The sequence below is a fragment of the Crocuta crocuta genome, unplaced genomic scaffold (genome assembly GCF_008692635.1).
Source record: "Crocuta crocuta isolate KB4526 unplaced genomic scaffold, BGI_CrCroc_1.0 scaffold130, whole genome shotgun sequence".
NCBI classification, from domain to species: domain Eukaryota; kingdom Metazoa; phylum Chordata; class Mammalia; order Carnivora; family Hyaenidae; genus Crocuta; species Crocuta crocuta.
In genome coordinates, this window is record NW_027527920.1 from 5,965,867 (window position 1) to 5,977,893 (window position 12,027).

General features: G+C 48.0%; 1 protein-coding gene across 1 annotated transcript in view; it reads left to right on the forward strand.

The window, feature by feature from the left end:
- The first annotated feature begins 3,161 nt into the window (after nt 1-3,161).
- The window catches only part of ITGA11 (integrin subunit alpha 11), an 89,856-nt gene continuing 80,990 nt past the window's right edge, over nt 3,162-12,027 (forward strand). Inside the window, exons 1-2 of the mRNA XM_077781129.1 lie at nt 3,162-3,165; nt 4,146-4,257. Coding sequence (XP_077637255.1) covers nt 3,162-3,165; nt 4,146-4,257 — 116 coding nt within the window. The remainder of the gene's footprint in view (nt 3,166-4,145; nt 4,258-12,027) is intronic.

The following is a 12,027-nucleotide window of genomic DNA, read 5'->3' on the forward strand; positions in this document are numbered from 1 at the left end:
GCAGATGCTCCAAGGACCGTGGGACTGCGTGGAGGATTTAGGACAGGGCTGGGCAGGGAGCAAACCATGAAAATGGACTGATGCGGCATAGAAGCCCAGCAGCCGCCCCTTGAGCTAGAGTGAGGGCTCCCTGTGGAGCTGTCGGCTGATAGTAGCTCTGGATGTGCGTTGGCCAGCGTGCCTCTGCATTTGGGACTGGGACTGCCCACCTGGTAACGAGGCCACAGTGTTCACCTTAGCCTGGAGTGGTGCTCAAGCTCAGGCTGTGATTCCCATCCCTTCTTGGGACTGACTGGTGCTTTTTGAAAAGAGAAGCGTCTGAAAAAACTGATGTAACTTTGGCCATAGGCCACAGAAGAGCAGTCCAAGAATTGTGGGTTTCCACCCTCCTGTCATCAATATCAGGGGCAGAAAAGCGGCCAGGCTCCCTGCAACTGGCCTGTTGATTCCCGTCAAAAACAACTTTGTTTTGTTTTATTGGTATCTCGGGTTTGTAAATTTCTGAGAAGGGCACATTCCCCACGCATGAAAGCCATCTGCTCTCAGAGGAACGGGCCAGAGATCCCGTGCGGAGCCGAGGTCAGAGCGTCGGACTTGATATCACTTTTAGGAAAGCCATTCCCTGGCTTGGTTTGTTCAGAAGCAGGTGCCCAGGCCAGTGGGGGCACCAGCACTTTGTAACTTAACGTCCTGGCCCTGAGGGCTTTTGTCCTCTACCCTGTGTCGGGCTTCACTAATCCTACCCCTGGGGGTGCAGGGGAGACCAGACTGGTCATAGACAGACCCGCAGGTGAGGAAGGAGAACAGGGAAGCCTGCTTTCTCTCCATTTCCTTCTCCCAGCAGAACTCCAAAGCAGAGGAGTTACCCCCTGAGGGCAGAGAGCAGGAAAGACTCCCTTCTCTGAAAAGAAGACCCCCTTCTCCCTAGCGGGTCCTTGTTATAAAAGCCTGGTCTCCCAGGGATAACACATCATCCCGGTGTCCTGAGCTATGTGATCATGGACTTGCTCTGATCTCTCAGCCGAGTGATTTAGGGTAGGATCATACCCGTCTCACAATTCTGGTGTGAGCTCTAACGAATTAATGTAAAATTGATGGTTAGATACCTAGAATTGTGCTTGGAACATCTCAGCGCTCAGGAAATATCCTTTTCTTTCTCCTTTTCCTCATGGAGGGGAGAGGGCATCCCAGTCCAACGTGGTGCCTGGTCCCCACCATCCAGTCCGTCGATACCTATGACCGGGTACCAAGGGCTAGGTCTCTACTCAGGCACTAATGTAAGCTGAGGGCACAGCAGTGCTTTGTGCCACTAAAGGAACATAAGAATATTATGGACTATCAGCTGCATGACAAGAAACAAATATGTAATATGTTTGTGATAAGTGCTGTCATGAAAAATGGAGGAGAAGGGGGATTGAGAGTGGCAGGGTGGCCCGGTGGTGGCTAAGATGGCACTGTGACAGACGCGCTGATGACCTGAGGGGTGAGCCGTGGCGATGACCAGGAGAGGAGTGTTCCAGGCAGAGGGAACAGCCAGGGCAAAGGTGCTGAGCAGAGAGCGGCCTGATGCATCATAGGAACAGCAAGTGGGGAAAGCATGGCTGGAGCAAACAGACCAAGGGGGGAGGACAGGAAATGAGCAGAAAGAACAGCACGGGGTGGGGTGGGGTGGGGGGGTGTGATCACGCAGGGCCTTGCAGGTAAGGAGTCCGGCTGCGACTGAGTGGGGTGGGAACCTGGCGGAGGGTATGGGGTTGAGGAGTGACAGGGTCTGACAGCTCTTCCGTGTTCACACAAGAAGCATTGGTAGCGGGAAGACCTCAAAGACATAATTTATGGCCTCATCTTCCCTGGCGCTCACCCTCCTGCAGGCCTGGAAGAGGTGGGAGGGTCCTGACAGCCGGAACGTGCCTTCCCCTTATTCAGGGTCACCTCCTCCTGCTGTGGTCATATATAGCAAGAAGAGGAACTGGAACACCATGGGGTGTCCCCAGGGGGCGCCAGGGAGCCAGATAAAGTGATGCACACCATCGGCGAGGTGGCCTGTGCTTGTAAATGTGTGTGTGCATGCACACACTCAGACCTGTGTGTGCCGCATCCGCGTACACAAGCATGTGCGTGTGCATGTATGTGCACGTGCACATGTATATGTGTATGCACATGTGTGTGCGTGTGTGTGAGTATGTGTGTGTTCCTGGAACAGATCTGGAGAGAGCGTGAGTTCCTCATCTGCCAACTCCATTTCTTTGACCCCTCTCTGCCCACCTCCCAGCCCTGCACAGTTGATGCTAAGCATCCCTCTGTCTTCCGTGACAGGCCCTTACTGGCCAGGAACCAATGCTCCGTCTTCCCGCTGTGCTCACCTGACCAGGGTCCCCGTTCCCGAGGCTGCCTGCTGCTAACCAGGCTGATTAGTCTGTTCAGAGTCTGGGCCTGTTAAATAAGGCATCTCCCATCCCCGCTCTGGGCCATGACACTCAGTTCCCGTGGCAGATTAGGGATATGAAGACAGCAGCTTGCTGCCACCGTCCTCTCCTGTATTCAGAGCAGGCCCTGCACTTTGATCACACTCGTCTTACCCACTGAGCACAGCCTTGACCTCAGAATCTTTCTTAACGCGGGGCTCCAGGCAGCACTAATAATCAGTTGATATAGACAAGGGAGGTAGCATGTATCTAATATCCCTACTCCAAGGTGTTCCAGCTTTCCCTCCGGGACTCTAATTCAGTGACTCTGATGATGAAACTTTTGGCCACTGTATCCATTTGCAGAGCAAAAAAGAGAGTATGGGAGAAACCACTTGTTCTTGTACCATAGGTCTTGTCCAAGTATGTATGCCTGGGCCTCATCCTCAGACACTCGGCCCAGGGATTCAGTGTCCCTGGGAAGGACAGTGGGACACTCACGGTACAAGCCTCACGTTTGGAGTCCCTGTCCTGCAGGCTACTTTGCTACCCACAGCACAGGGCTGTCAAAGAGGCTGAATGGCAACATATATGTAGAAGTTCTTTGAAATACATAAAGCACCCTACACATGAAAGGGGTGACAGTGATGTTCTGTCTATTCTATTCTGCTGATGGTGTTTCACTAAGCTGAAAGTTTGGGCTGTTGGGAGGATCCCACCCCCTAAGTCCCATGTATGGTGTCCCTATTAGGAATGATGGGTAAGGAGGCCAGACATTCCCTGAAAATTCCAGGTGGAGGGAAGGAGGCAAAGAGCAGGCATCTCAGGTCCTACTTCTTGATGCTGCCGCTGCGCCCCGTGCACCCTTGGACAAGCCTCTTAACCCCGTTGTGCTAAATCCCGCTTGCTCAGTCTCCCAAGGTCCTGCAAGGGAAAATGACGGCAGATGTGAGGAGACTCAAGAACCAAGCTGCCATGCGGGTGTGGGTTGTCGTGTCTTGTGATTTGGTGCAGGAATGCCAAAGGCTCAACACCAAGGCTCTCGGGTGGCATCGGCTGGGTGACACGTGACCTAACCAAACAGGGAAGACCTTAGAGGCCAGGGTGAAAGGGTTATGAGACTGTTTCTCTGCTCTGCATCAGCTGCCCCAGCCAAGCAGTGACCCCCCCAACTGAAGTCAGGCAGAGCTTTGCAAATTGGTTCAGAAGGTGGTGGTGAGCCAGCAGAGTTGCAGTCATGGCCACTAGGAACCCAGGCGTGGGGAGCGTGGGGAGCAGGTGGGAGGGCAGTTCCTCGACTCTTTGGCAGGCAGAGATGAGAAGGAGGAGCAGGGGGCACAGGAGGAGGAGAGAGGAGGTACAAAAACAAAATGGAAGAGGAGACCAGTAGAAGCTAGAAGAAGTGGGGTTGGAAGGAGGGGTAGTGCAGGAGGAAAGAGCTGTCTTCTCCCCACCCCTGTTCTCAGAGGGAGGACCTGGTCTTCCCAGTCAGACCCAGTCTACTCAAGAATAGGTTTTATGCCTCCCCTATCAGATTATGGCCCTTGAAGGGCAGGCGGTGGGCCTCTCCCATCAGACTATGGGCTCCCCTAAGCAGGGACTACCTTAGCCACCTCGTATGGTGGCTCCCCAAGGACAGGGGACCATACTTCTCCCACAGCCAAGACCTCCCAGTGGGGACCGTCAACCATTGGGGCCCAGACCTCTGCCTGCCTGATTATCCTCTTCTCCCCACCGTAGGGTTCACAGACACCTTCAACATGGACACCAGGAAGCCTCGAATCATCGCTGGCTCCAGGGCCGCCTTCTTCGGCTACACAGTGCAGCAGCATGACATCAGCGGCAAGAAGTGGTGAGTGAGGGGCGCCCCGGTGGCTCAGTTGAGTGTCCAATCCTTGATTTGGGCTCAGGTCATGATCTCACAGTTCATGAGATCGAGCCCCGCATCAGGCTCTGCACTCAATGCAGAGATTCTCTCTCTCCCTCTTTCTCTGCCCCTCCTCCATTTGCGCACGCTCTCTCTCTTTCTGTTGAAAATTTAAAAAATGGAAAAAAAAAAGAAAGTGGTGAATGAGAGCTGCCACCCCACCCAGCCCTGGACCCCCCACACCCGGCCATCTATTGGCTGCCCACGGTGGCTCTCACATGTAGACACCCTCACATCCAGTGACTTGACTTCTTGTCCTGGGTTCATAAGACCTCTCATCTCTGCCTGCCAAAGATTCAGTGCCCCTCCAACTAATCACTATTCTGACCACTGTCACCAGATTTGTTTTGCCTGGTTTTGCACTTCATATAGATGATATAAGACTGTAAGTATTCATTTGTACCTGACCTGTTTTACTCAACATTGTGTCTTTGGGGTTTAATATATCCCAGAATGTATTATACTTCATGCCTTTTCCCTGGTGTAATATTCCACGGCAGCAATATACCATAATGTATTTATTCACTTCACTATTGATGGGTATTTGGATTGTTTCCATTTTTTGGCTAATTTGAATGGAGATGCTATCAACATTCTCATACATGTCTTTTGGTGGACATCTGCACTCATTTTTATTGGGTATATACTCTGGAGAAGAATTGCTGAGTTAAAGGGTAGGTAATGTAGCTACCTTAGTAAGATTGCCAAGCATTTTTTTCCGAAATGATTAACCAATTTCAACTTTAGTCTAGTAATGTAAGAGAGTTTCAGTTGCTCCGTATTTTCACTAACACTTGGTATTATCAGTTTCTTTCATTTTAAGCCTTTCCGGTGGTATCTCCTTATGAGTTTAATTTGGGTTACTCTAGCGACTAATGACGTCGAGTAACTTTGTGTAAATGTATTGACCATTTGGTATCCCATTTTGTGAAGTATCTGATTTGTGGCTTTTGCCCATTGTAAAAATTGTGTTATGTGTCTTTTTCTTATCGGCTTATAGAATTTTTAAAAACATATTTCACGTACGATCCTTGTCAGAGAAAAGCATTGCAAGGAACGTCTCCTAGTCCGTGATGTGCTTTTTCATTCTCTTAATGGTATCTTTGAATGAACAGAAGTTCTTAACTTTAATAAAGTTGAATTTATAAGTCTTTCTTATGGTTAGTGTATCTTGTGCATCCCATTTAAGAAAACTAATAGTGCTTCTCTTAATAGTGCTTTCAAATATTCAGTGTAAAATTCTTGCATGTCTTTTACTACATTAACTCCTAGGTATTTGATATTTTATGCTAATGAAAAAGAAATGTTATTTCATTTTCTAATCTTTTTTTTTTTTTTTTTTTTTTTTTTTNTGGTAGTATAGAAACATACAGGCAGGGTGCCTGGATGGCTCAGTTGTCTGGGTGTCTGACTCTTGATTTCAGCTCAGGTCATGATCCCAGGGTTGTGGAATCAAGCCCCGCATCAGCCTCTGCACTGAGTGTGGAGCCTGCTTGGGATTCTCTCTCTCTCTCNCTCTCCCTCTCCCTCTCACTCCCTCTCTCTTCCCACTTCCCCTGCTCATGCACTCTCTTTTTCTATCTAAAATAAAATGTAAAAAAATAAAAATATGGTTAACTTTTGTATACTTACATGATATCCAGCAACATTATGAAATTAATTTATTATTTCTAATAGTTTGCTACTATACTTTTGAATTTCCTGTGTATACAATCAGATCATTTAAAATAGTTACAGTTCAATTTCTTGTTTTCCAATCTTTGTGGCTTTTTTAATTTAGATTGCCTAATTGCAATGACCGGGGCCTTCAGTACAGAGTTGAATAGAAACTGTGACATTGAACATACTTTTCTTACTTCCTTAATAAGAGGGGAAACTTAACAGTATTTCACAATTAAATAAGATGTTGATTATAGCTTATTCATTTGTTGTAGATACCTTCAGATTAAGGAAGTTTTATTTTTCTATTCCTAGTTTTCTGAAGTTGTGTGTGTGTGTCTGTGTGTGCATGTATAAATAGGTGGTGAATTTTATCAGATACTTTTTCTGCAAAGACTGCAATGTTATATGGTTTTTCTCCTTAATTTTGTTAATATGGTTAACTATACTCATTGATTTTTCTAAAAACTTTTTTCCATTGATATAGTCTTATAAATTCTGTTTCTATGTACATGAGGTATATTGTGTAGCTAAGTGTATCTGATTTATTCTTAATTATAGATATTTTATTTTGAAGTTCTTGAATTTCAATTTGGTTCTTTTTTATAGATTTCTATTAGTTTGCTACTATTCTTTTGAATTTCCTATGTATACGATCAGATCATTTGAAATAGTTACAGTTTAATTTCTAATTCTATTAAAATCATCTATCTCCCATTTGTTGATTTTTTAGTCTATTTTCTTTTACATATTAATCATAGTTATTTTGAAGTCCTTGGCTAACTCCAATATCTGGATCATCTCTGGGTCTGCTTCTGATGACTATTTATCTTATGATTATCAGTTACTTTTTCCTGATTCTTTGCCTGTTTAGTAATTTTTTATTTCATTGTATGTTGGACATTGTGAATGTTATACAATTGAGGCTATAGATTATGTTACCTTCTTTTAAAGAATTATACATTTTTGGGGCACCTATGTGGCTCAGTCAGTTAAGCATCCAATTCTTGGTTTTTGCTCAGGTCATGATCTCACAGTTTGTGGGTTCGAGACCTATATCAGGCTCTGTACTGTCAGCATGGAAAATGCTTGGGATTCTCTTTCTCTCCCTCTCCCTCTGCAACTTCCCTTCTCTCTCTCTCTCTCTCAAAATAAATAAATAAACATTTTAAAATAGAATAGAATAAAGAATTACATATTTTATTCTGAGAGGCAATTAAAATATTGATGAACCCCTTAGATCTTACCATGGCTTGGTTTGGGCCTTGGTTAGGGCAGACATCCTCTAGTTTTGTCTTTCCTCTGAGGATGTGGTCTTTATTCCTAGCACATGGATTTTCTGGGATCTCTACTGAAAGCCCACAATATTCATGAAAGTTTCTCTGCTCAGGCTGGACATGAACCCCAACATCTTCCAGGCACTGGACAGCTTCTAAAAACTCTCCCACACTAACAGATTTTCTAGAGTCTCACAGGATGCCTACACAGCTTAGGAGTTGGCCAAAAATCCTGAGGGGACATTTTAGCAGAGTTTTGGGGCCTCTCTTTCGGTGGCTCTCTTCCTTCTGCCTGCCCTTACCAAATCCTCGGTCCAGCCCCAATTCCAGTCACCATCCAGTGACTCCAGTCACTCAGCACAGCTGCTGCTCTCTGGGCTCTGTTTCCCTTGTGCTCAACTAAGGAACATGCCCTCGTGGAGAGAGCTGGGGTGAACGTGGGTCTACTCCTGTCCTTTTCTCAAGTACCGAGCTCTGCATCAATTGCTGTCCTGTGCCTGAAAATAGTTGTTGCGTGTGTTTTAGCTAGCTTTCATAATTTGTTTATGGCGGGAATTGAAACTCCACATACTTTTACCAAATGAGATTTCACTTCTGCTGAGAAAGCTTCTCTGACCCTCCCTTCCCATCACCGGAATAATTGCCCCATAGAATCCTGTATTTTGTTTTTCATAACATTTATCAAACTGGACGACGATTGCTTGTTTCATTGTCTTTCTTTCTAAGGGGCCCAATCCCTGGCAATTAGTAGAGGCTCAAAAGAACATATTTTGAAAGACTGAATGGATGATTTAAAACATTTTTTAAATGTCTATTCATTTTTGAGAGACTGAGAGAGACAGGGCATGAGCAGAGGAGGGAGAGAGAGTGGGGGAGACACAGAATCTGAAACAGGCTCCTGGCTCTGAGCTGTCAGCTCAGAGCCCAATACAGAGCTTGAACTGACCTGAGCTGAAGTTAGATGCTTAACTGACTGAGCCACCTACATGCCCCAAAAGACTAAATTAATAATTTAAACATCTCTCAACCACCCCCAAACTAAGGTTCATATTTTGTACATTCTATGAGAAGTTGGAGATTAAATGGAACTGGGGGTGCCTGGGTGACTCATTTGGTTAAGAACCCAAGTCTTGATTTCAGCTCAGATCATGATCTCATGGTTTGTGAGTTTGAGCCCCACATCAGGGTCCATACTGACAGTGTGGAGCCTGCTTGGGATTCTCTTTCTCCCTCTCTCTCTGCCCCTCCCCTGCTTGTGCTCTCTCTCTCTCACTCTCTTTCAAAATAAATAAACATTAAAAAAAGGTTAAATGGATCTGGCTTTGGCAAGATTGAATTTGTTTTGAGTAATATTTGTTTAGTAAGCTTCTGTTAATAAACTTTACTAGACTCTGCAAAATATTAGTATAAAGTAAGACATGGTTTCACTCACAAATAACTCACAGACCATTTGAGGAGGTGGCACTAATGTCCTTGAAATAATTAAAAAACAATACAAGACAAAATATGAGCTGCTGTTAACTATGTTCATCTTTGTAAGGCCACTTTCTCCATGAGGCTTTCTGGATCCTTCTCCTGGCCTGAAATCGCCTTGCCTTTCCTAAGCCCTCTCTCTGATGGCGTCTATCACTTCTTACCTTGTGTTGGAGTCACTTGGGCCCATGGCATATCCCCCCTACTGGACACCATCTTCATTTCCCTGTGTCTGAGAGCAGCCAGCACAGTCTTGCTCAAAGAAGAAACTCAGCCTGAGTCTGAAAGGAGACATCTCTGTACCTCTGGGAGGGCTTCACAGAAGAGGGGCATTTGAGTGGAGTTTGGAGGTTGAGCCTAGAGGAGTAGAAAGGTCTGATAGAGTCCATTGCTGGTCACTTTTGCTGATCTGAGCACATCATGGGAGAGGGCTGGTGCCACACCGTAGCCACTTGACCTGCCACAGCTGGGCTGGGAGAGACAGAGAGGCCCTGGAGCCCCAGGGAGCTGCAGCTCCCACAGAAGGGACAGGAGCACACAGGGCCTTTCAGGAATCCCTGTGCCCACTGCAGGGACACCCCTGCTTATTCAACTTGAATGCTTCCCTCTCTGCTCCCCCTCCCAGCCCCCATTCTTCCTGCCCTGGAGGCACTATCCCAAGATTTGTCTTCAGACACAAGACCCTGTGGATGTTGATCATAGGAAAAGAGGTTGATGCCAGTGTCATTTGGGGGACACTGGCTGGAAATTATGCATGGGGGATGACTCCAGCAGTGCGTGTTGATTCAACTCCATGCCAGGAGGCAGCTCAAAGGGAGGGCACGTGCAAGGGGTGCAGTCCAGAGGCTGTCGCTCGGAGGACCCGGGGAGAAGCTCTCTCTGCCTCCCTGCACCTCTGTTTGCTTGTGTATAAAATGGCTGTGAACTTACTGAGTTCAGGGTGTTAGGCAAGATCAAAGAATGCCCCCAACGTGAATGTGGAAAGCAGGCAAATGGTGAATGAGTGGCTCGTAGCGAGCAAGCAGCTGAACCCTGAAATCGGGCCTCGGGCAGCTTGGTAGAGCATCTTCCTCTGACCCAGTCTGCCTCCTGGGTGTGGACCTGGCTCCCAGCCCTTAAGGCAGAGCCAGCCCACCTTGGTCTGCCTCCCCTGGGCTTGCAATGAGGCCAGGGCTCCCTGGGAGACTCTCTCAGGGAAGCATGTGAGGATCCCCATCTCCACTGAGGGAAGGGAGCAGCATCACTCCCCAGCACCTGCCCAGTAACCCGGGTCCCAGCATTGCTTCAGAGAGGGGCCCACCAGCTGTCTTCCACCGCAGGCACTAATGAAGTCTGGCCTCCATTTACCAGGCTGCGGGCCCCCTTGAACATCAAGGGCACCAGAGCCTGATATAAACAGCTGGAGAATGAAGGGGGCCAGACCTGGGGGGGATGCCACTTGATTTCCTTAACCCTTCCCCTTCTGCCCACTGCGCCCCCAACTCCAGACTCACACTAGGCAAAGCCGACCGTGCACCATGGCCCCCAAAATCGTGAGCAGTTTGCCACATGCCTTGGTTTTGGCAACAAAAACGACACTCACAGATGCACATAGAGGAAAAGAGAAAACAAATTCCTCTTGTGCTAAGTATTCACTGCCCCTGCTTTTAAAGCCCTTGTGTATTTTCAGAGAAATTTAATCCATATGACTCTAATGCCTGTACATTGAAATCATTAAGTCAGTTGGGTTTTTTGTTATTTTTTTTTCAGACCATTTGATGTCCCAGAAGCTCCAGTGTAGGGTTTGCAGAGGGCCTCTCCAAGCCTTTGGTTCCCCCCACCCCCAGCAGGAAGCCTCCTGATGCTGAGAAAAAAACAGAGCTGGGCCCCACAAGTTTCCAATTTGTCATTGAAGCTCTCACCCCTGGGGAGAGAAGCGCCAGCTTGCAGCAAGGCAGAGCGTTTCACCCTCTCCCCTCAAGGGAGTTGGGGAAGCAGGAGCCAGACAGCCCTGGTGGGCTCCGCAAAGTCCCTTTGGAACTCAGTGGGATTTAAGAACAAGAGGGCATCATGAGTTCCCTGGGGTGCAGGTTCAGGGACATGAGCAACATGGAAGAGAAGTAGGCTTGTCCCCATTTTCCTGGGGAGGCAACTGAGACTGAAGAGAGAGACATAGTAAGTGTCTGAGGCAGGTCTGGGGCCCAGGTCTCATTAGCCCCAGAGGAGCCCAGATCAGAAGCAGCCCCACCGGCTGGAATCTACGGGCTCCCTCGGCAGTGTCTCTCCCCACCGGCCATGCTGCTGGCCCACGGGAACTGAGGTAGCAGTGTCCCCAGGACCCAACTCTAGCAGAGTCACACACGTGCTGAGCCCAGCCAGGAAGAGAGGGCGTATATGCCCATAGAACCCCAATCAATTCCCACTGATCAGTAAATACCAAGAGAGGGCACACAGAAAGGATCATGGGAATCCATGTGAGGGAGAAATGTCTAATTCAGGAGGCGGAGGGGATCGGGGGAGGCTCTGGAGGAGGGGACTTCCAGATGGGTAGGATTTCCATGGGCAGAATGCATGTGAGTGAGAAGACTATGACAGATGGAGGGAACAGCATGGGTGGTTGTGCAGAGGAGGAAAAGAAGAGACCATGTTTAGGGAAAGGACGCCATCCCATATGGCTGGAGGAGAAGGTGCTGAAAGCACAGCAGTGAGGCCAAAGCCTGGGAGGGCGAGGAGAATACCCTGGAGGCTCCTAAATGCCAGAGCAAGGTGTTTATATCTGGGAGGCAATGGGGAGCCATTGGAGGTTGTAGAGCAGGAAAACGGTTCACTGGAGTTGTAATTTTTAGAGTGCTCAGTTTCACTACTATGTGGAGGGTGGAACTGAGGAAGGAGAGCCTAGAGGTGAGGAGGCTGGTGGGACGCCTATGGAAGTCTAGGTGAGGGGAGGGTCTAAGGGCTGGGGCTTGAGGAAGGGGCCTATGTTATGAGTGTCAATCATTCATTCATTCATCCTTGAGAACCTGGTGCTAGGTCCTGGGAATTCAATGGTGAACAAAACTGCAAAGCCCCTACCCTGATGGAGCCCTTCTTCTACTGGGGGAAGACATATTGTTAGTTTCCCCATCATCTGTCAGATGGTGATCTGTGCAATGGAGAAGCATTAGGCAGGGCAAGTTGGATGACACTGCTGCCACCTTATGCAGGCCACCAAGAAAGGCCTCAATGCTAGGGTGACAGCAGTCAGAGACCCCAAGGAAAGGGAGAATCTGAGACAATCATGGATACTTTGGGGGGGGGGGGGGTATTC